This window comes from Terrapene carolina, unplaced genomic scaffold (assembly GCF_002925995.2).
Source record: "Terrapene carolina triunguis isolate 2854851 unplaced genomic scaffold, T_m_triunguis-2.0 Scaffold192, whole genome shotgun sequence".
Taxonomy (NCBI): domain Eukaryota; kingdom Metazoa; phylum Chordata; order Testudines; family Emydidae; genus Terrapene; species Terrapene triunguis.
Window position 1 is genome coordinate 8,289,967 of NW_020664543.1, and position 25,001 is coordinate 8,314,967.

The 25,001-nt window shown below is 43.0% G+C and overlaps 1 protein-coding gene across 1 annotated transcript; it reads right to left on the reverse strand.

The window, feature by feature from the left end:
* Window positions 1-1,831: 1,831 nt before the first annotated feature.
* Window positions 1,832-14,512, reverse strand: MILR1 (mast cell immunoglobulin like receptor 1). The gene is made up of 8 exons (XM_024192522.2): window positions 14,470-14,512; window positions 14,334-14,378; window positions 8,110-8,400; window positions 7,055-7,339; window positions 5,794-5,907; window positions 4,648-4,737; window positions 3,019-3,087; window positions 1,832-1,917 (listed from the first exon to the last, which is right to left on the reverse strand). Exons 1-8 carry the CDS (start codon window positions 14,510-14,512, stop codon window positions 1,832-1,834), a joined length of 1,023 nt encoding a protein of 340 aa, XP_024048290.2.
* Window positions 14,513-25,001: the final 10,489 nt, after the last annotated feature.

Genomic DNA, 25,001 nt, shown 5'->3' on the forward strand with positions numbered 1-25,001 from the left:
GCTAGATACCATTCATTCTTATTTATATGAGTGGGGAAGTACCCATGACAACCTCCAAAACTGATGTTGATAAAGCTTTCTGATGCACTCATTCTCTATCAAATCCAAATCCTCTATGAAGATCTTCCAGCCTGCTGAAAGAGGCAAACCCAGCTCTGTCCATCATGGGTAGAGCAGGGCTAATAATGCTCATCTGGAAAGCTTACCAATTGGAGAACTTTCACAGCCAGGAGAACTTACCCTTATCTCAAACTGGCAGGCTCAGGACACCTCTTCCAGCCTGCACTGAGAGAGGCAAAACCATATTTATCCACCACAGGTAGGGCAGAGCTAATCATGCTCAGCTGCAGAGCCTGCCAGTTTGATAAAGTTTTCCTGGCTGTAGAAGTTCTCTAATTGGTAAACTCTGCAGATGTGCATTATTAGCCCTGCTCTACCCTTGATGGACAGAGCTGGGTTTGCCTCTTTCTGCAGTGCAGGCTCAAAGATGTCCTAGAAGATTTGGTCTCCTGGAAGAAATCCAATTTATGGAAAATAGCCTAAGTTTTCCTTCGTTGAGAGTCTAGATAATACGCATGTTGCCGATATATGGTGACAAATGCCGGTCTCTGCTGCAATGGGAAGATAAATGGGAGTTGAGACTTTCAAAAGCTTAAATGTGGAAAAGGTCAATTGAAAAGCAAAGCCATCGGATGCATTGCTTTTAGAGAAAGCAGTGTTTGTTACTAGGTGAGTATGTTTCTCTACATGGCCTCTGTTTTCCAGTTCAGTCTTTAGACTGCTGTCATTTCTGGTTTGAATATAACATATTAGTTGTTTGTTCTGCCTTTCAAGGATACCAGAACAATTTGAAGAACTAAGCTGTAAACATTTTATTTCAAGTAATCCATTAATGTAGATAGGGAAAATTGTTTGCTACAGGGTGAGTGAGGAAGCAATATGGAGTGGGTAATATACTGGTCTTATACCCCTAAGTATTGTAGCTGGGACCCAGGTGTCTAGGTCTGAGTTGAAATGGCTGTGGCAGGGAAATAGTCAACTCTTCCAGTGTTAGGGGGTTATGTCAAGTCCCACTCCCCAAAATGGAAAAGACTGGGGCAATACCAGGCAGGAGTCCTGCTCAAGTAAAAAACTTGTACCCAGGAGTCCTGGAAAGCTGCTCCCTGGCAGGCAGTAGTAGTTAGCAAGGCAAATGATGGATCCTTTAGGGAGACATCTTGCCAAGCAAGCAGCTACTGGGTCAGATTTTTTAAGAGAACTATGGCTAAACAAGGCCTTTTTATTCTCTGCTTATTTAAAATCCTGTTTTATTTCCTGAAATTCCTGACAAGCACAGGAGCAAAGCTCTCTGTGTGAGAGCCTTATAGCTGGACCATGGTAGCTAACTGGTGGCTTACTCCTTCCCGCCGATACATCAAAAGAGTAATGCCAGTGGAGAGTCCAGTTGCACCACCATGTTGATAGTACCTTTTTTTTTTTTTTTAACAACTAGGCCCATTAGTGACAGTGGCATTACTTGTGGAGTAAAGTACTGTGCATGAGTAAAGGAATCAGAAATCTGGGCATCAATTAACTTCTTTCTCTAACATGTTTTGTTTTTCTGTCTTGATCAAACTGGAATCTCTAAAAGTCAGGGAGAGGAACCCATTCTTTAATATTAGCAGGGGAGGAGATTAACATCAGCTTCTGACTACAAAATAATTAGGGTGGGGAAACTAGCATCTAAATGTTTGCTTATGTGCTTCCTATACAGGCACGGTGGTGCTAGCAAAATTTACCAGGGTAGAGGTTCTCTTTAAAAAATATTTTATATAATTCTCTCTCATGTAAATCATCGGAGAGGAAACTTACCTTGTTGCGTTCCATCTCTTATGATGACGTCAGAGTAGACAACTGTAGTATCTGCCCTCATGTTCACTAAAAGTCAGAATAGACAGTCAATAACCCTTAAAAAGTCTACAGTAATTGAGCTATATTTAAACATGCCTCTTGTAGCTCAATAACTAACGACACAAATAGGACAGTTTCAGAATGAAGCTGTTGCATTTGGGATCTCAGACGGTTATGGGTAGTTCTTTTCAGGTCAAGGATTCTAACTGGAGTGAGAAGTTCTCTGTAGCAGGCAGTCTTAACTATTTATTCCACAGACCACTTAATAAAATAAAGTTGGTTGGTTTGGGGTTTTTTTGTGTAGGCGATTTTCCCCTCCCAAAACGTTATTTTCATATTTAATCTTAAAAGTTTCCTGATTTTTTTTTTTGAGGGTTTGTTCAAATTAACTATTGTATTCTTGTAAAGATTTTTGCCCTTAAGTTATTTGTATGTACTCTGAACCTTAGTTCACCTTAATGAAGATTTTTGTGTGAGAATTCATAGGCACTCATAACATCCACAAGGTGGGAAAGTATTATTCCTATTTTAAAGATGAGAAATTGTCAAAGAGCTCAAGTGGTCACTGTGGTCATACACCGAGTCAGTGTTAGCCACAGGATTAGTTCATGGGAGTTTCTGTTAGCCAGTCCCGTGCTCAAACCAATAGAAACACCCGTTCTCCCTTTAAATAAACAACCTTCCTTGTACCTCCAACCCATTAGTCTAGATGCTGGTAGCTAACACTTGAAGGCAAAGTGGGGGCATATTTTAGTGTCTGCCTGAAATTAATTCTAGTTTCATCCTTCTTGTCTTCAAATGCCCTTTGAATGCTAACCACAAGGGATCTGTCTCCATAGGGAGTTGTGCTTAACCTCTGCAAAGAGGGAGCATGCAGTGAAAGTGGTTTACAAAGAGTGAGACCGGGCAGTTGTCAGGCCCTACTGCAAGTGAACATTTGACTATGCTATCAATGCACAGTGAACTCCAAAATGCATGAGGTAGTTTTGTCATTAATCCACAGATGTGTTTGGGATACACACATCTGTGCTTAAATCAGTTTTTATTCCATTTCCAGAACATTAGTTGTATGAACTTGAAAATGTGAAATGCTTCATTTTGCCCATGGTCACAATCTAAGCCTTTTACCTTTCCTATCTTCCTCCTCTTTTCTAATCCGTATGTTGGCGTACTCGAGTTCTTCAGATTTAGCATACTCTGGATGGAAACAAGTGAAAAAGAGTTCAAGGTTCAGTTGCAGGCGATTACAGCTTGGTGAATTTAAGCTTGTGAAAGCACTGACACTCAGCCTGTGGTATAAGACCCACATGGGCCTCTCACAGAGTCTGCATTTGTTCTCCCTCTACATACTCTTGGACAGTGCAAGTTGAGGACTCTCTACCTGATGTGAAAAATTGCAGGGGGTGCAGAGCAGCCGGAATACCTCCCCATTCCTCCTAGCAGACAGGTGGAGGGGGAGAGAGGAAAAATACCCATTTTCCCATCTTCATTCCAGTTGCTAGAAACAGGGGTGGTGAAGATAGGGAAATATCTTCCCTTTTCCCCAGCCTCCACGTGGGGTGGCGGAGATAAAGCCTTTGGTCACGAGACATATGACAGAACTTCAAGATAATCCTGGCATGGTGTCTGTCCTGCGACGTTTTTATTAGGAGGTATGTTAGTCCACAATGTTATAACTAAGGTGATGCTTTTTGTCATGGGTATTTTTAGTAAGTCACAGACAGGTCACGGGCAGTAAACAAAAATTCACAGAAGCCCCTGACCTGGTCTTTTACTAAAAATATCAGGGGGTAGGGAAACTTACAGTGTGAGCCCTCGCGCTATGGGCTGACAGCCATCTGCGGCTCCAGCTCTGGGAGCTAGCCACCGGCCGCCACTCTAGCCCTGGGGGCTGACCATCGGCCCCGGGGCCTGGCTGCTAGCTATTGCCGCTCCGGTCCTGCCACTGCTCCTGTGGCTGGGGCTGACTGCCGCTGGTCCAGCCTCGCTGCAGCAAAGCGGGATGACAGCTGCTCTAGCCCTGAAGTCACAGAGGTCTGTTAAAGTCACGGAATCTGGGATGTCTGTGACAAAATCTTACCCTTAGTTATAACGCAACATGGAGACACTATGTCAGCTGTTGCCCAGTTATTTTGTGACTCCATTTTGGGGGAAAGTGGCTCTGAATCTCTTCAGCATTGAGCAACCCTGAGAGTGAAGAACTGAAATATACGCTGAAGAATACAAAGCAAAATGCAGAAGCTGTGCAATTGTTTTTCACTTTTGCTGGCAACCCAGAAATCCTTTCCGCACTTTAGCAAGGGGCTCTTGTGTAAATCTAGGCTCTGCTTTACTTACTAGTATTTCATTTTCTCTTTGCTTTGTGGTTGTCACTCCCTTACCAATACCTCCACAGACACCCAAACACGAACTTTCCTTCTAGTTCTGTCCTGATTGGACCTGAGGGATGGTTCACATAAGTTTCTAAGGATCTTTCTAATGAATGTCATTCCCCAGGCTGCAATTTGGCTCTTGGGCTGGCATGAGATGCACATATAGGGCCTGATCCTGAGAGATGCTGAGCAACTTCCAGTCAAGGTCAATGAGAGTTCTATTGGGTCAGTAACTTGCCTGTAGTGATCACCCATTTCCCATCTTCCCCGTTTGAGACCAAAAGGCATCATCCATAAACTTTATCTAGGACTAGTTAATCATGTCCTGCAGCCAGATTCCTGCATGTGAGTCCCACGACTAAAGAAAGAGCAGTTTGGAATTTACCAATCTCAGTGTATGTCACGTAGTTTTCAGACCCTGTTGCTTTGTCCGTTGAAACAAAACCAGTTGAGCAGCCAGCTGACTTCAGTTTTCCTGCAAGAGGTAAAGAAAACAAAATTATTCAAGTGATAAAAATATCAACTGCTCCAAAAATGTATGTCCCATGATTTTTTTGGGGTTTGTTAGATATTTTAAATAATTTTATAGTCCTGATGAACATCATTCCTTAGCAAGCAGTACTATTCATGCCTGACTGCATCTTTACTTCACGTGGTGGTATGGGAAGAGGAAATTGCTCCCAAAGGCAGCAAGTATTGGTGATATATCGTGGGGTCCTTGCAAAAAGAGACTGCTTTCCTACTTTAATTTTGGACGCCAAGGCCCCCCTGATTCTGCAAACAGTTGTGCACATGTGTAACTTATGGCATGTGAGCAGTCTCACTGACCTCAGCAAAAATATTCATGTTCATGAAGATAAGCACATGTGTAACTTTTTGCCTTTGGGACCTAAAATGTAGCCTGAAAACATGTTGCTTTGGTATGAAGAGAGATATTTGGCTTTGAGGATAGACTTGGAGTCAATCAAAAGAGAATGGTGCCTCTTTGGTCTTATTACCTTGCATTTATATCCACCCTTTATTTATATATGTATGGTCTCACTGAAATGTGGCTTCTTCTAGCATGGAGAGCAAAAAGGAGTCAGCCCACTAGAACGAGGAGAGCGTTTTACCCAAGGGCAAACTTCTCTTAAGAAAAGTGCCACCGGATCTGCATTCACTCAGAAGAGATTGGATATTGTTTTTCTAAGGGCTCCTCCTAAAGATCCCAATACAGTATCTACCTCAAAAAGGTGAAGAAATAAGTTAACCCTAACTGGATTTAACTCAGCAGTTCCTGGGAATCTTGATGTTATCATCCTGAAGCTTATATTATTGGGCCATCCCCTCCAATGTAATGGGAGCTGGCCGGGAGATACCATCTGGACCAGGCATCATTGGGAGTACTGAGACCAGCTGCTAAGAAATGGGGAGGCTTTAGTGTGTGATGTGCAGACAGGAAGCTAAGCCTTCCATTTCCAAGGACACCGAGTGTAACAAGGGCCGGAAGCACTATTTTACAATGAAAAGCTGGAGAAGCAAAAAAACTCACTTGCTTTACACCAAGGCAGGATCAGAAATGGAACCAGTAGGGCAGTTGCTATCACCACCAGCAGAAACAGCAGCACAAGAAAAATGCAGAGGGGATAGGAAACGCCATCCTCTTCTGTCAATAGGAGAAAGAGTGTCTGTAGAGAGCAAGATCAGGTGTGGCAAGATGTTCCAAGTACTTATCTTTCTATTAAAATGAAAGCCCAGTCTTTCTATTACAGTTTGGAGAAGTGGAGTAGCAGTTGTTAATAACACTGACTGTGGCAAGGTGAGGGGTCCTTACCTGAGCCTAGAGAGAAAAAGAACTGGCTCCATGCTAAAAACCTACAGATGCAGAGGGAGGAGTATCTGGACACAATCCTGCCCTATCACAGGAAGTAGGCTCTAGGCTAAGATGCCCTGTAGGTGTACAGGATAAACTCAGAGAAAAGCCAGGGAAGGCTATAAAAGCAGGTCTTGGAAGGATTAGATTTTTATCAGTCAATGTTGGTAAACGTGAGTTTCATCAAACACAAACGATAAAAAAATATTTCCATTGATGATCATTGAAATTTACAGATAGGCAAAGTAAGAAAAATGCTGCTGGGGTTTAATTTGAGGCTATTTGCTTTGTATATTTTGATATGTGGTGATGATTTGTGTATTAACATTTGTAAAGCTTTAGCTTTTTATATCTCAATGTCTATGGTAATTAAATAATTATTGTCTCACTCCGTTGTCTAACCCCCTCCCATAATTCCACACAATTGAAAATTTAAATAAATAAAAATCCTTAAAAATAAACATGGATATTATCTGTTGAAATTATATATACACCCACATGTATGTGTGTATATATATGTATGTGAGTATATATAAAAATCTAATTCTGCCAAGCCTATATAAAAGTAACTCCTTGGTAGTGTCCCTTCATGCCCTGTTCTTAGAGTGCTGGTGTACAGGCTGAATTGGGCTCTGTTTAAATTAAAAGCTCTGGCTTTGTTTCTTTTGTTATATCCATGCACCTCAAGAGTAAAATCATGGGGGGGGAAATTGTGGATAGGGCTTATTCACAGCAAGCCAGGGTGTGAATGTCCAGCGCTCTAACCTACTGTGCCCTAAGATGCCATGTGGACCCTGCTACCGGGCACTAAAAGTTCCATCAGGGACTTTGACATGCTTTTGTTGTTGCTGGACCTGCTACCCCAGTTTACATGGACAGGCAGAGATCATTAAAAGCTCATCATCAGATGCTATTAGTAATAGGTAGGACAAACACATACCTGCTAGTGTAAAGGTGAGACTGTTGCTATATTTTGTATTATTGGGGATATTATTTTCAGCTTTGCATTTATAGTCGCCCAAGTCAGTGGGAGAATTGATAGTTACATTTAACACAGCTGCTGCCTTCCCTTGCATAGATATTCTGGATGACATAGACTTCTTTCCTTTAAAAAATATGTAGTTGATGGGAGAAGAGCCATTTTCTGAGTGACAAGACAGTGTCACATTCTGGCCTATCCTCACTTGGGAAGTAGTCGTGCTCAGCACTGGTTTGGACACTGGATCTGTAAAGTAACCAGTGGAATGCAAAAAATAAGTACAAGGCAAACATGAGATTTAAAACTGAGACCTACAAACAAGAGAACAGCTCCTCAGCTGACCTAGATCAATGGAGCTCCATTGATTCCAATAGAATTATGCTGATTCACATCAGCTGTGGAGCCGGTCCAAGTTCTAGACAGGGGCACACTGTGTTCTAGAACACTGTTCTCTACCAGAACGCCTTGCAGGATTGCTGGCTGCGGCTGCTACAGGATGAATGGATCGAAAAGTATATGGCCCTATCCCTTTGAAAGAAATTGCATTCTGTTTTAGAACTCTTCCTGCTCAAATGTTAAGGTATTGATAGCAAGGAAGGGAGAAGATCACATGGCAGCACAATCCTGAGATGGTCATGGATTATACTCTGCAAGCTATTTTGTGCATATGCAGGAACAATTATACAGTAAAACTATAGGGTCTGATCTAGGTGGTCTCTTACACATGTGGAGGGTGCAGCTTGTGTGGCCCCCTTCTGACTGCAGTTCCAGCTGCCAGGGCCCTCTCTGGACTTGGCGTTTACATGTTAATGCAGAATATAATTTTTAAACTGTTCTGAATGGGTTGGGGAGGGTTATGGCACAATGCTTGTGCCTGGTCCTGCATGGTGCTACGTGTCAGACGGCCATGGGGTTGTGCCTCCAGCCACTCACAGGATCAGGCCAGCTGGGATGGATTATTATGAACACTCATTTCCTGATGTTGAAAAATGTCACCGATACACACAAACCCCTACCTAGTAACGTAAAGTTGAGACTCTTGCTGTATTTTGAACTGTTGGAGATTCTGTTTTCAACTTTGCATTTATATTCCCCCACGTCGCTGGCAGAACTGATAGTTAGGTTAAACAGAGCTGGGTTCCTGTCTTTCTTCGGTATAATCGGCCACAGATTCTGACTTCCTCTAAAAAATGTATAGTTGATAGGAAGAGAGCCATTGGTGGATTGACAGGACAGGGTCACATTCTGGCCAATTTCTACCTCCAAGCTCTTTTGGAGAGATCCAAACTCAGGGTTAGACAGTTGCTCTGGGGAAAAGAAACATTTCTGAGTAAAACAACAATTCACAAATAACTTCCAACCCACTGGCAGAGAAATGCGGAGAACTAGATGCCCAGGGCATCAGGACTGGGGCAACACCTGTGTTCCATGGAACCTCAGTTATTGGACTCCATGGCTATAAGACCCAAGATTCAATATACAAATATTTTCCTGCTACCTGCTCCAAATTCATCTGTCATTTCAGCTGGGGACTATAGTCCTTGTCCGGGGGAAATGGAAAGGTAATGTGTCCATAACTGGGCTGTATGTGTTTGTGTGTGCGAAGAGTTAGTGGAAAACTGAATGTGGATTTCCTCTTTAGACAGCGGAAAGGGGGACCCACAGTATTACCATCCAGAGCTAGACTAAAGGTGGAGGTGTCCTGTTTCTTATGATGGCTCAAGTCATCCTCAACCCCAATCAGCACAAAGCATCTTGCATGATGTGGCCCTGCAGTCTGAGTAGGAAACATCATGCTAACCGGATCACCTGTCTCTGAATGGAGTTGTGACCCCCCTGTCCTGGGAGGGCCCCTGCAGCTGAAGACTTGAGCATTATCTGAGCTGACCCTGCTGAATGAGATACAGAGACTTATCCAGGGTGTAAGGAAGGGGGCCCCAGCATGCCAGCCACAGAAGCATGATTTATCAGTGCCTAATCACATGCCTGTGATTTGGAGCCATTGGTTTATGAAAAGTGATGGCTGAAATTTATTGGCCCTCATGCTAAATGTTGACCAAGACAGCCTCTCGGGCAAAAACATGTTGATGTTTGAAACATGAATTGATCATATGGATTATTACCTGTCTTTGGAATATTTTTCATCGGAAATATCTGCAGATCTTCCCCCATTTTGGCCACAGACATTTCTTTGGGATAATGGTTTTTAAAACTAGCGTGCCAAAGAGCTGATGAAGTTAGAACCCAAAGAGGGTAGAGGGGAAAAACCTGTTGGTGCTTTTTTACAAGCTAATCACAAAGTAGGCAACTACGTATCTGATCTGAGCGAGTGCAGCAAAAATTCCTCCTGATAAATGTTCTGAGCCAACCAGTATGTGGTAATTACATATCTAATCTAATTGGCCAACATTGTGCCAGATTTTTCAGAAGGTCAAAAATAGAAACTAATTCTTTTCAGACAGCCATAGGGGAGAATTTTCTTCTTGCAGGTAACTATGGCATTAGACAAATGAAATAATGGTCAAGTAAAGTACTCCTGTGCAGCATTTTTATAATTACAGAGGAAAAAATGTAAACACTTTAGACCAGGTTTTCAAAAGAGCTCGGTTCCCCAAAATTCCCATTGACTTGAAAAATGAAGGTTATTCAGCACCACTGATAAGCACACTACATAAAGTTGAGGCATCCACATTGAAATATATATTCTTTGTGTATCCCCGGCTGTAAAATGGACACCCAGTGAAACTAACACTAAGAACCACATCCCATAGCCAAGCCCATGTTAAGCAACCTCTTTCCAGAGCACTCATGGTTTCCAGGGGAATTTGGTTTGACTTTCAAAGACTAAACTAGTGGAGAATGTTGCTCATCCCTTGGGTGGTCACTCACCAGACGCTTCACTCTAATCATCATCATCATGTTCCTATTACGCCTCTGACATTTAGGGCAGTGACAAAGCTCCTCCATTCCTGTCTATTTCTGGCAAGTCTTTCAATGGTTCCCCAGCTGTGCCCCAGGTTTTTCAGCTCGGCTTCCACAGCTCTTTGCCATGTTGTTTTTGGACGGCCTCATTTTCGCTTGCCTTCAGGTGTCCATCTTGTTGCTGCTCTAGTGATGGAATCAGTTTCCATCCGAAGCACATAACCGATCCATCTCCAACGCCTTCTGGCAACAATGGTGCTCAGATCCTCTTGGTTGCACTGTGTCAATTGATCTTGGTTTGAGATTGTTCTGGGCCAAAAGATACAGAGGATTTTTCTGGGGCAGGTTGTATGGAATGAAGACAGTTTGGACATGTCATACTTTCTCATTCCCCAGCATTCTGCACCATAAAGTAGTGTTGAAAGTATGCAGCTCTGATAAATCTTGAGTTTGGTTTTGGTGTTGTATTTTGATGATTTCTAGACTGTATTTGAGCTCCTGAAGGTGTTCCTGGCTTTACTGATTTTGTTCTGGATGTCCTGGCTTGTTCCGTCGTCCTGGCTGATGGTGCTGCCCAAGTATGTGAATGTTTCTACATTGGTGAGAATATAATCCTCTATCTGTACTGGTGATGGTGAGGCAATATTAAAGGTCATGATATCTGTCTTATTGTGGTTGATTTTCAGTCCAATTTGCTGGCTGAATGCGTTGAGTTGTTTTTTCTTGTATATGGTGTTGGGTATGTGATAGGAGAGTGACATCATCTGCGAAGTCCAGGTCTTCAAGGGATGAGAAGAGTGTCCATTTAATGCCTCTTGGTATGTCTTCTGTTGTACGCTGCATTACCCAATCGATGGCAATGTTGAAGAGGATTGCAGACATGACACACCCCTGACCTATGGTGTGCAGAGATGAGGCAAAGTTTGTCCCTGACGTACTCCTGTTTTGACTTAAAAACTGAGCTCACTGTGATCAACACTGCATGTAAAGTTGAAATAGAAGCTTTTGATGACGTTGATTATATGGAAAGGAATTCCATAGGCCCGCAGAATGCACCATAGGCTGGTCCTGTGAATGCTATCAAAAGCCTTCTCAAAGTCTATGAAATTTATGTAGAGTTGTCATTGCCATTCTAAGCATTGTTCTATGATGATTCATAGAGCGAAGATCTGGTCTGTGCATCCACGCCCTTTCCGAAGACCAGCTTGCTCTTTTCTGAGAATGCTATCAACTGCCTCTGATATACACTGGACTATGATCTTACACAATACTTTGCTTGGTACAGGTAAAAGTGTGATACCATGCCAGTTATTACAATCAAGTCCATTTCTTTGGTATCTTCACTATAACCCCATTGGTCCACTCATCTGGCACTTTTTCCCTTTCCCAGACTGATGTAGATAGAGGGGCCAGGATAGATGCTGCTAATTTAGGATTTACCTTGAACAATTCTCCATTCAAGTTATCCTTGACAGAAGCAGGGCCGTCCCTACCTATGGTGGTGCCCTACACAGCCCAAGCACCTGCACCCCCCTGCGGGGGGAGCGGCTGCTCTGCTGTGGGGCCAGCCCCTCCGTGGGGGGGGACTGCGCTCGAGGGCTGCAGGGCCGTGGGGGGCAGGAGCAGGGCTGGGAGGCCCAGGGCAGCGCGGAGGATTAGCGGGGGGTGGGGGTGGGCTGGCGCCAGCAGGAAGCAGAGCAACCCGGCCCCAGCCCGCTCCACTCTCCCAGCTCCCAGCCCTGTCGCTTGGGGGAGGGGGGTTGGAGGAAGGGGTCAGACCCGCCCCCGCACTCAGCAGCAGCGGTGGCAGTGGGAAGCGGAGCAACGCGGTGGGAGCTGGCGGAGCAGAGAGGGCTGGGGCCGGGTCGCTCTGCTTCGCGCCGCTGCTGGTGAGTGTGGGGGCAGGCCAACCCTTCTGCAGGCTGTGTTGATATCAAGATCTTCTTCTGCCTCCTGTTCAGCAAATCTTTGATGCAGATGAAGAGATCAACAAGAAGTGGGACAAAGTAACAGCAATTTATGAACAGAGCAGTGAAGCCTGTCTAGGCTACAGGCAGAAGAGAAGGAAGGATTACACCCAGCACATGGAATGCCATAGAAACCAGACGAGTCCTGAAGAAAAAAGTTTGAGACACAAAATCCCAGAAGCTAAAAGACAAATGCCACGAGCAGTATAGCCAGGTACACCGGGAGGTCAAACGCCTTGTGAGAGCAGACAAACGGCATTATATTGATAATCTGGCAACACAAGCAGAGGATGCAGCTGCTTGTGGTGAACAAGGAACCATCTACAAAATGACGCAGCTTATCAGTGGTAAACAGCAGATACCAACAAACACTCTCATCAGGAACTAACAAGGACACCTACTAACAACTGAAAAAGAACAAGAAATGCGCTGGACAGAGCATTTCACTCTTATAGAGCTAATTTAATGCACAGGGCTGTTGTGAGGCTTATGTTCCAAGCCTGGAAGGGCTCTATGCACTAGGTCCTCAATGGAATTTCATACACAGTAGGCTTATAAGCTCAAACCCTTAGTGAATGTTTTAATGGGTAGAGATCCTTCACGAAGGTTACTATGGAGTAAAGCCTCCTGCTCTTGCTCCCCTTGACGTCTCTTAGAGTTTTGGAATGGGAGGGAGGAAGATCGGCTCCCAAGAGTACAAACTATTTTTCTCTCTTATGGGGAATTCTGCACCTGCTTTCCTAGGTACAAGGTAGAAATTCAGATGGAGTAAAAATAGCAGTGTGCATAAAATATTATCAAAGAATTTTACACCCATTAACTGATCCTCACAACACCCCTTTGAGTAGCTTCTCAGTGTGACAAGAAGCTCAGAGCAGAGTATCTAGAGATGGAAAAGACCTGCTAAATCCGTCTTCTGGACAGTGCGGGATTGCTCCCTATTTTAGAATTACTAGTTTGGACTGTTCCAAGCAACAAGGCTTCCTCTTGTCCCTTCCACAGCTTAATAATCTTCACCCTCAGGAAATCTTTTCCTGAAATTCAGATTTTGTGTCAGGAAAAGAAGAGAATGGGCTCATGCCCTTCAATGAGTCTTAACCTTTGGGGGTCCACCCTGGGAGTATGGGGAAGAACAGCTGCCTATGGTGTGCAGAGATGAGGCAAAGTTTGTCCCTGCATGGAACAGTCCCCAAAAGGGGATCCTCATAGAGCTGTTCTTCTCCACCCAAAGTTCCTGCCCGTGACATGGACATTTCTGTGGGATGAGGAAGCCCCAGACTATATTTAGCTGCTCATGTCCTAGGAAAGGCTGAACCATCTGTTTTCATTTCAGTCATCCGTACATGGCTGCTAACTATCATAGGCTATGTCTTCACTACAGGGGGGGGTCGATTTAAGATACGCAAATTCAGCTACGCGAATAGCGTAGCTGAATTCGACGTATCGCAGCCGACTTACCCCGCTGTAGGGACGGTGGCAAAATCGACCTCTGCGGCTTCCCGTCGACGGCGCTTACTCCCACCTTCGCTGGTGGAGTAAGAGCGTCGATTCGGGGATCGATTGTCGCGTCCCGACGGGACACGATAAATCGATCCCCGAGAGGTCGATTTCTACCCGCCGATTCAGGCGGGTAGTGTAGACCTAGCCATAGTAAAACACACATCTGAACACAGAAGGTAACAGATATAAAAAAATCTAAGCCAAAAAAGCTCTGCTGAATCATTATAGCAATGAAAGTAGTATATCTAAAGCTATGGGGAAAAGGGCATGATCCATTATTTAATTAGTTGTGAAATAGTATGTGAAAATGTATATGGACAGTATTGTAATGATACATACGCACAAACAAGCAGAGTTACGGTTGTGGGAGCAGCTTTAACTTTAGCCTACCCTGACTTTGGAATTCTTAAGTGGCTGACAACTTTCTGTTAATGTAGTTTTTTTTCATGGAAACATCATAAATGTAACCGTAGAAAAAAGTCTGCAAACTCTTTCTATAGGATAATGCTGAGCTCCAGTCCATGTAAATCACAGTATTTCTAGTATTTCAAATCCTAGTTCCTATACAACGCTGCTTTCCTTTCTAGAGCCAGCTACGGTACATGAAATAGGGAAACTGTGTTATTTTGTTCAGCGATTCTAGCGGGGTTTTAAAAACTTTAAACATTTCTGAATGTACACACAGTCTATCTAGCATGGGAAAAAATTCACGTAACTATCTCATTCCATGTGTGACTAAAGAGAACAAGGAGAAAAATTTGTACAACATGGAATTATTCTGTTTAACAATGACATGAATTTTTTTCTAAAGGGTTCATGTAAATAACATAAAATGAAAAATGAAAACTTACCGCTATCTTTCTCATTGGATTTTTGACTCTCCTGAGTGGATTGAACTAAAAGAGAGAAGAAGAACTTGAGTAAAATTAGTCAATGATCCCTCTTTGGAATAAGATGCAGTTGATAAATAGCAGATCCATGGCTTACAGCAGGATAGGAGGAAGAATGGAATGATCACGAGTTTAAGCATTTTCTTACAAAAACGAAGAGTGTATTGAATGAGGAAATAGTAGTTATGCTGGTAAAAGTCTCTTTGATGGGGATGTGACGAGATTTGAGGAAGTTAAAATTACGGATGTTGCTGATAAGATTTGCATAAACACTTCTATGCTCCTAGAATCAGTCCAGATTCTGCCTAGCAGAGGCAATATTTTCCAGTGGTTAAAGCAGAGGCCTTAGGTGTCAGGACTCCTGGGTTCTGAACACAACCTAAGTGCTTAAACACAATTGTTACTAGGAGGCTTCTAGTATGGTTTTCTGACCAGTGTGATCAGTGAATTTTTGTCTAAGAGCTGGGTGTGTTAGAACAGTGTTAAAACACAGCCTGGGAGTGGTGCATATCTATAGTAGAGTTTGGCTCATATGGTTCTCAGACAGAAACATCCCCACCCACATTAGCTACAACCATATTTAACCACAATTGGAGCTAACATTGGATAGATCCCAGGGTGGACAGGACCTTGATGGCAGCGTTTGTGCCAATGTAAGACAGTGGTGTATCTAGGCCATATGTTCGAGCAAATAGTGTTGTCCCAAAATGAAGAGAGAGAACTTTAATAAATCCTGTAATTCTATTTAAAGGAAACAACATATGCTGTGTTTCTGTATCTCTGTGCCATTCCTCAGCAGTGTCTGAGATACGACTTAAAACATACCATAAATGCCAAAGGCACAGAAGGGAAAAGTTAACATTTTGGCAATGTCTTGGTTACACAGGCCAGGTTATCTGAGAAGTCCATATTTAGTTGCACCATAACGCTAATGATGAATGTTTCGGGGACCCGTAAGTGGTGTTCTAGGTGCCTTACAGTTGAAAATAGGTCCAAATAGATACAAACATACAAGGGTAACCTTGACTCAGTGGTGTTTTGGAAATAAACCTTGGGGCTTTTTTTTTTTTTTTTTTTTTTTAACACAATTTATAAAGGGGGTGAACTCTGATATCATTCTAAGCTCTACAAACATCTTACAAACCCGGAGCCAAAAGAGGCAAGATATGAATATATGAACTGTATCTGTCCTACTTCTTCAAATCCTAGTTCCTATACAGTGCTGCCTTCCCTTCTAGATTAAAGCGAGATGGTGGTAGAGATGGACCCTGAACCATGCTATTGGATCTGGAGTTCAACGCGTTTGGAGGTGCGTGTTTGGGACCATCTCTGGAAGGGAGCCAGAAGTTCAGTAAGGGGAACTCAGTGTCTTCTCAAAGCCGCATTCCCACTTCATGGAAAAGCAGAATTTACAAATGTGAATTGACGGTAGGTTGTTGGAAGACCTGGCTTCCAGGGCTGTACCTAGCCATTTTGGTGCCCTACACAGCCCCCCTGTGGCTTTCCTGGGCGGCTCAGCCGGTCGGGGGATTGGGCTGGCCACTGGAGCAGCATGCAGCTGCATAGGGCACCAGGAAATTTGGGGCACGCAGCTGCGTACTTTGCGTATGGGTAAGGACGGCCCTGCTGGCTTCAAAGGGTCTCCTTCTTCTGCCATTTACAGCAGTGTAACTCCAGTGGCTCGAGTGGAGTTACTTTTGATTTACAGTGCTGTAAGTGTTTAGTGCAGCTTTGTAACTCTGGGAGGAAGGAAGCAAGAGCTTGATATTGGGTGCGTCATGGGGAAAGTGGGGGAAGATGACTTTGGGCTGCAGGGAAGCCATTGTGGCAGACATGGCCCTGAAGAGTTTTTCACATTATCTGTTGCAATGAGTGACCAACTGCCCTGAAAGCTGCAGTAGCAGGAAGGCATTTACAGTGGTGCATCCAGGGTAGAGGCAGAGCCCAAAGGGTGTGTTTTACCATAAGTTAGAAATAAGTTTAGTTCCTAGCAGACAGTCCTTGTTACAGGGGGATCTTTCATTAAAGATTAAATACAAATATTGTTGGAAAGACATGGGGATGTCCTTGTGACGTGTTGGCCACTGCCCTCTACTGGATGGATTGAGAGCTGCTTAATTGTGTGTCAAGCTCTGTCACAGATTTTCAAAGGAGCCTAAGCCCTTGTCTAGATAAGCTGCACTGGTTTGACTTGAATCACTTTTTAAACTGGTACAAGCCCCTGTATGGACAATCTTATGTCAGTTAAGAGTGGCTTATTTCAGTGTATTTTAAATGGATTCCTAATCAATTTAAACTAAGCTGTAATAAATTTGGTTTAAAACACAAATAGTGTCCCTACAGGAGGTTGCACCGGTAAAAGAAATCAGTTTAAAATCACATCTTTAGTCTTAGTAGTGAGACTTTCTCATGTAGCAAGGCCTAAGGGAGTTAGGGACCCCAATCCTGACCATAACACCCTTAGACTCCTGTGTAAAAAATAGCCTTTATCGCTAACAGATAGTTTCTCCTTTAGCTCAAGAAATAGGGGGCTGTGGCTGTGGAACAAGAGATTCTGGGGTTCTGTCCTCACTGTGCCCACAAAGTTCTGGATGGCTCTGGTGACCAGGCTGGTGACAGCTGGGAAGTGTTATGCAGACCTACATTTCTCACACTATAAAGTGGTTGTACTTAGGGCAGGGAGTTTTCAATTGGTGTCCTTGGTGCTGGTCTCAATGGATGATGTGTTTAAAAATCAAAGCAGAATTTTGCTTGAACAGGTACCGTGCAGAGAGATGGCATTTGAGGAAGATTCACTCTATAGCCAACATACTAGAGGTTTCTGTCTTTCTAATGCAGCAGAAAGAAAATCACAGAAGTGTAGAGTCTAAGGAAAGAAATAAGAATATAAGAAAAGATATCATCCGGATGCTTAATTTTAAAAAAATAATAATGTTCTTGATGTTTTTGTTCTGGCTATTTCCATTTGGGGGGCATATCTAATTTGTAAACAGAGACCTATTACATAGCATTCCTTAAATCTCTTGTGGGGATTTCTCAAGCACCATTACCATAGCATTCAGGCCCCCAAAACCTTTCAGCTGTGATTATTTTATTGCTGAGACCAGCAAGGTAGGATTTTACACATATATTTTAAAACAGGAGACCGGCTAGAAGCTTTGAGGCAAGTGTGTGTGTCCATCTATTGATGATCAGAATTAAATCAATGTTTCCTCTGTGCTTCACAGTCACTTGATTTGAACTGAGTAGTTATAATTTTAAACATTGATCTAGTTTCTAGGTCCTGTTTATAATTTTGAAACTACAATATGCTCTCCCATTATATTACTTAGTGCAGCTGGGTCAAAAATGCATAACATAATTTTTTCAACATATTTTGCCCCTTCTCCTGTTTGAGAATTGTCCGCAGACAGATCATGTTTTGTATAACAAGTTCAAGAAAAATTATTTACTTGAATAATTCCTAGTTATAAGCGAGTCATTGCTAGTCAAATTAACTATTTTGAATAGAACTGTAGGTCACATGGTATGTTAGTGTTCCCTGCTTAGGGGTTGTTTTGGTTTTTGGTGCAAATACTCACAATTATTAATTCTAAGTTCCTGTTCCATGAATATTTTGCAACAGTTCCTTAAAATTTGGTGTTTTGATTAATATTTCTGGTAGTAGGGTTGTTCACCTGAATCTCCGGTGAAAAAGAACACAAAAGGGACCCCAACACATTAAAAGGGAATTTGTTTAAACATTCAAATGAATGTTTATGGAAACTTTTTTTGGAGTATTTGCCTTGTGCTTGTAAATTATATTCATATACCTATAGTACAAAAGTCCTGGTAGGTGAGGTTAAATAGTGGCCATAAGTAACAGTGCTAGGTTCCTTCTGGCTCCTTTGTTTCTGCAGGAGACCAGTGCAGCGAGCCCTGACGGATGTTTTGTTTTCAGGCTGTCTGCACACTCAGGCAGATACCTAACATCTTGGGCAGAAGCCTGAATGAATCTGGAAAAATAGACACCCCACACCCCCCTTTTCAATTCTGCGTTTGTCTCAAAACCATAGAGCTGAGTTTGGATCCAGGGATTTAAATCCAAACCCTCATGAAATTCAGGAGGAATGAGTAAAGGTGGTGTTGTCAGTGCCCACCAGTGCAAGTGCATCTTGGAATCATTGAGATTAATGGAAAAGTTCCCACCTGTTTTCAGACTCTGGCGGATGCTGCTACATTGGCTACACTCAGTTTATGCTTTCAAGTTTTTCTTCCCAATCACAAGGACTAGAAACATTTATTTTTGAGACGAAAGCTGAGATTCTGACACAACCACATGACTCTGGAGGTGTTGCCCTAGGCAAAGTACGATAGTGCCTTATGCCTTAACCCAACCTCTCCTGTGTGTCTGTATAGAGTCCAGACCCATCCTGCTTGGGGCTTTTTGAGTGCTTCTGCAATACAAATAATCATTACAAAAATAGATGACTACCACACCCACTTCATACAGGTACTGATCAGATGTTAGGTGGTAATAATGACTTTCACCTGCATCAGCTAGATCTGAACAGATAACTTTGATGTGAAAGGCTCAGTCTCTTATTAGCACCCTTCTGACCCATCCAGTGCCCTTTCAATTCTATTTTATGTTGCAGTTTGAAGTAGGAGCTATAAGATGTCAGCGATAATAGGAGAAACTCTAAATAAAGCTTTCAAATATTATTGGTTTAGCAGAGATTAGTATTGTGGTGCCCCGAATTTGTTTCCATTTTACTAGTGATAACTTTCCACTAGGTGGTGCCATTGTGATATGTAATATTATTTTTAGAAAGGCAAATTTTTAGCACTGTAGGTTCACTATAAGTCAGTGGTCCCCAAACGCAGGTGGGAGCCGGGGCCCGGAGCAGGGCCAGACCCGCAGGCAGGAGCTGGGGCCAGGAGCAGGGCCAGACCCGCAGGCAGAGCAGGGGCCGGGAGCAGGGCCAGAGCCGTGGCCAGGGCGGGAGCTGCAGTTGGGGCCACAGCCAGGAGTGGGGCCGCAGCCGGGGGTTGAGGACAGGGCCTGAGCTGCATCTGGGGCTAGGGGCAGGGCCGGGGCCAAGTTGGTGCTCCCTTCCCGCCCCGTGGGAGCTGGCCCAGGCCTCGCAGTGCTCCACCTGAACGTTCCTCTGCGCCTCAAAGTTTGGGGACCACCATTATAAGTTGTAGAAAGCTCTTTAGACTCCTGGCAGAAATGGCCATCCCCTAACAAAGAGGGTAAGTTCTTGATAAACATTCAAATCAATGCATAAAATTGAACTCTGCCGAAGTGTAAAGAGACAGTTTTTACAGTAAATAAAATATTCCAATGTCACTCTCTCCAGAAAAGATAATATGGATTTAAAAAAAAATATTTCTAGAACTAACTCACTTAATTCCCAATTGGCCTGTGACTTGTGTAAACCTGCGCAAGTATCCTGCACTTCAGACAACTCTATAAATTAGAATAAAGGTCTGAGTGTAGTAAGGGTCACCGCTGGCAACGGACAGATTAGGATACACTGATCAGAAATTGGTGGGTTAGAAATTGAGTCATTTTAAAAATAATTTAAAAGCTAAGACATACACTGGGCCTATTTAAAGTTAGTGGCAAAACTCTCATTGACTTCAACTGTGTGGACTCAGAGCCACTGTCTCTTATATACTGGGCAAAGTTGGGCAGGGGGGTTTGTTTTGCAAAACAAAATAGAAGCTTGTTTGGCTCCACATCATAGTTTAGTCAACTCCCTAACCAAAGTGCAGATGAATGGTTCTGGTTGTGGCCCATCTCAGCTGTGTTGCACTGTCTGATAGAGCTGTGGCAGGCTGCAAGGGCTCTTTGGATTTGCTTCTTCCCATAGCAGTGTGCTAGTACTGGAGGCAATGCACTGAAATGTCAAGGCCTGAGGCAGAGCCCCACAGAACTGAAGGAAGGGAGTGGGGCCCACTGGGATCATCATGTGCTCAGCGTAGAAAGTAAATGTTGATCCTGATAACCAGCAAGGCACTGTATTGCTTAGTGGGTGCCTAATGCTGCACTCTAAATGCTAGCCTGCTGGGGGGCTAGCAAAAATAAATGGCTGAAATGTGGTGTGAACTCTGACTTCCTTGTCTTGTCATAGGAGACAGGGCAGCTGAAAAGACTGAACATTTGTCGGCCAAAATGCCGAAGTTCTTGTTCACCATTTACTTAGTCCTTACTCAGGCAAAATGTCTTCGTTGCCTTATTCAGGCAAAGCTCCATTTCAAAGAGATGATGTTGCTGGTGGCTTATTTAAGTAGGCAAATACCAGCAGAAAGAGCAAACAGAGGCATTAACGATCAGCAGTTTCCAAATGAGAAGGACTGATCCAGTGGCCATTATAGTCATTAGATCAATGGTCACTGATTTCATTGGGCTTTGGGCTTTCATCACTTTGCCGTCTGTCTCAGAAAGTGAGCTGGGTTTGAAACGCTTTAAGTCAGGGTGTCTGTGGATGCAGTATCTTTTCCACACCCTACTTGCCCACAGGCACAATGGATACTGGGTATGGAAGAAACTTCTTCTTTTGTTGCTCTCTTAGGCCTCCATTCTAATTCTGGTACAGGTAGGAAAGGCCTCCTGATCAGCTTTGTCTGACATGGCATCAGATAAAGGTATACAGAATGGAGACCATAGGGAATCTGGGAAAATACACAGGTATATTACTCACCAGCCCAGGTCCAGAGGTACCCAGAAACTCTATTAAATTGGAGTTCAGATCAATTTAATTAAAACTGGAGATGGGCCCAAGACGCCCTGGTCTCCTGATCCCTGGTTTCAAACTCACCTGTGTGGCTTTGGTTCTGAGCCAGACCAAGAACCAGAAGGGGTCTTTTTTCCAGAGCCATTTGGATGCTTCGCAAAATGGTGGAACTCTCAGGAGATTGTTAAATCCTCTGAGAGGTCCTCCATTTTGGGTTGAAGTCTCCTGAGAACAACTCATGAAGTTTTGGTGACACTGAACCTGAGCTCTAACCCTGGTTCACCCTCAAGCCAGATGTCCAACCTCAGTCTGAACCTAGAGTCATTTTGACCCACTCTAATTATATTATATTAGCCTATACATACTTTCTTCAAACTCCTTCCCCCTCTGCTGTTAAGAGGATGTACCACCTTTGTCTCCTTGTGGGAAAGGCTGGTTGGTTTGTGCAGACTTTTGTACATCTGTGCTGCATTACTTTAAAGGGCTGGGAAAATCTCCTTCCTTCCTATTTTTGCTATCAATAGCCAAAGTTTATCAGTCTTTGTTCTCCATCTGGCATGCAGCCTCCTCCTCCTTTCCTCTACCTGGCTCTGGAGACCCTTTGCTGGAGACTGGCCAAGTTTTCAATGCTTTGTTGTAAATGTATTTCAAGGGAACCAGGTTAAGGAGAATAAATAGCATTGCTAACAAGCTAGCTTACTTCCTGGTTATTAATTGCTATGGCTACTATGCCATTTCCTCTGCAAAATAGCTAGTTGGGGGCTTGCTAATGTTATTGATGCATCGTTAAACAGATGAGTATTTCCTTCCTGTTCCCTGTTGCAAAATACCACACTTATGTATGTTACGCAAGGACTATAGCACAGCTTACACCTGAAGGCTATTGACTTAGGGAAAACAGTTCCCATTGACCCCAAGAGAAACAAAGAGGTTTTCATGTAAACAATGAAGCTTATGAGAATCATGCCTCTCCATTTTCATACTTCCTTGATTATATCACATAGCTCTGATACTGTGCTCTAACTAATCAACCCTCAAAGTGGCATTGGAAGTAAACAAGTATGTATCATGCCCATCAGAAAGCCGGGAGAAACTGAGCCATGGAAAGATTAAGGCCTCCATTTTTAAAAGTAACTAGTGATTTGGGGTGTTTCAGTTTTGGGGAACCTAACTCGGGAGGGGCCTGATTTTCAAAAAGGGTTGAGCACTTCCTCGGTGAAATTCAGGCCCTCATAATATGTCTCAGCTTAGGCACCCAAAATCACTAATCGCTTTTGAAAATTAAAGCCTAATTGACTTGATCAAGGCTGTACAGTGAGTCAGTGTCAGAGATCAGGTTAGAGCTCAGGAGTTCCCGGCTCCCACTTCTGACCTCAGAGCAAAAGTTGATTGGTTTAAAAATGTACTGATGTACTGAGGAAGGGAATATTATGGACATTGCACATGGAATGCACTTGTACCCCACCTGCTAAATTTCGATTGCACAGACTGAACTGGCCAGGGCTGGGAAAACGTCATTACTTTCTTTTTAATGTTAGCCTAACTAAAAAAAAAAAAAAATCCTTTTATTCAGCACTTTCTTCTAAAAAACACACGTACCACAGTCAAGAATGCCAGAGGACAGATCTTTCACAGGCAGGAAGCAAGGCAAGTTGATTTCAGTTCTGAAGAAACCTTGGCATAAACACGCAACACAGAAAGGCCTTGGCTGCTCTAGAATTCCTTTAATGAAATTTCCCCCATTGCGATTCTTGCTGTATTTCCACCACTTGTAGCAACGATGTGAGCGCGAGTTGTAGCCACGTTGCCCGCAGCTACCACTGGGTTATTTACACCTGCTCTGAGGAGAGTAACATGAAATGGTGGTTAAAATGCCAGCAGCTGTTCCACACTAATGCTCCCATAGTTGCTATCATCCAAGGAGCGGCAGCGGTAATAGCCATGATGGGAAACTGTACAGAAAAAATGGCTAGTGTAAATCAATCCAAAGATACAAGGGGTGGGGCCAGATAAGAGAGACTCAGTATGTTGTAGACTGAAATATGAATTTTTGCCTTAACTTCTCATTTTCCTGGCCTGATGCAGGGCAGGTGACCTCTTGGGGAAATTGCAAGTCTAAAATGCGTGCAGGTGTCCTTGATTGTTCCCAACATCAGGAAAAATTGAAGGAATATTTATATGTCCTTAGTGGTCTAATCCTGTTTGCCAGGAGTGGTAAACTGTGCTAACGTCCCCTATGTTACCTCCAATGAGAGAGAGGAAGAGGAAGGATTTTTAGAGCATAAACAAAATGTTGATAAATCTGTGATTCTTGCGGAAGTCTCCTCAGGGAGTAGTTACATCATTTACTAAATTTGCTTATGGAGCCTGAAGAGCTGTTTGTTTGTAGAGCCAACTACTGTGGAAGTACGGGGGGTACTTTTAGAGGTTGTCTGAAGATGGGGCTGCCCTAATGCAGTAGTTCTCAAACGTTTTAAAGCTGACACCCCTCCTTCCTTTTCAAGAAAACGGTATAGAAATGACTGTAAATATCCCTTTGTAGACAAGCCCTTCCTTTCTTTCTGAAAGAAATCTGTGACTCTAGAGAACAGTTGAGAGCTCTGGCCATGCTTCCTTCCCTGTGGCTTGTCCTTCATGCACCCAGAGGTTGCACTCCATCTTTTGAGAAGTGTTGTCATTGGATTGCTGAAGTCCACTTGTGCTCTGCCTAGAATGCTGCTTGGGGGACAGAGATAATTTGTGGAACTGGGATAAGAGAAATGATGCATGGTAGAGGAATGCCGGTTGTGGCTATTTTACAGTGATTATTATGGGTTTCTCTGTTCTGACTAGGACTTTCCATGAAAGATACAATAATAATTCAGGTATTTACAAGAACTGCAAAGTTTGAAGGTCTTTTGAATCATACTTTAAAATATTTGGGACGTCAATAAAGAAAATTAACTGGCCTTAAACAATGAATGAATATTTTTGTGGATAATGCTGCAGTGAGGCAAGTTGGATAATATTACAGTGAATCAGATCTCATGCTGCATGGTATAAACTGTAAACATGGTGGTGTTCTTACTTAACATTTATATTATGGTAGGACTAAAGGCCATTGTGCTAGGTGCTGTACAAACTATATATATAATACGACAGTCCCTGTATAACTGTCCTCTGAAGCATCAGGTATTGACTAGAATTAGGCTGAGCATCATTTGTTACTGCAATAGGCGTGGCAAGTCCTGTATAAATCAAAAGACTGCCAAAAGATTACTCATCCTGTTGAAAAACGTTGTCTGTGAGTGACCGCACTCTCTGCCCTTGTCATCTGGACTGAGGCTGAATGACTCTCCTTGTATTTTGCCTTGATTACTTTTTCATAGGCTTTTAGAGAACAACTAGGGTCCAGTACCTCTCCCTCCTGGCTTTGCTACAGTCCAACAGTAGAATAAAGGTCTGATACTAACCTATAATGACCAAGTTCCTAAAGAAATTTTGCGTACATTTTTGAGATACTCATATATTAGTTTATTTAAAAACTGAGCAAAATATTACATCTCCTTTCTGTGTCCTGCGTAATAACAGTAACAAACAATAATAATGGGTCAGATCCTGAAGTCCTTACTCAGCTTTTACATAGTCTATATCAGCATAAACTGGACATTTTTTTTCATGAAAAATTCCCCCTTCCCTTTACCATTAAAAAAAGTTATGGGAAAACCTATAACCTTAAAGCTGAGATGTATGTAGATTATCTATCAGTCACAAGTTGCTGTTTGTAATATGCAATAAACTGAGTCCAAGAGAAAAAAAGTTTAAGCTTTCTCCTAATTTTTTTTTCGCGGTGTGGGGGAGGAGGGTGGGTTGGGGGGAAGAGCTGGCAATGCAGAAGAGAGGAACCTGCATATGTCATTGATGG

Bases quoted from the DNA above. Each gene is read 5' to 3' on its own strand.
- MILR1 (XM_024192522.2), bottom strand. From the start codon at position 14,512: ATGCTTAAACTCGTGATCATTCCATTCTTCCTCCTATCCTGCT. The intron at 5,908-7,054 runs GTATGTGTTTGT...TCCTATTGACAG, and splicing joins TCTCACCTTTACACTAGCAG to AAGAGGATGGCGTTTCCTAT. The intron at 4,738-5,793 runs GTGAGTTTTTTT...TACCTCTTGCAG, and splicing joins CCTGCCTTGGTGTAAAGCAA to GAAAACTGAAGTCAGCTGGC.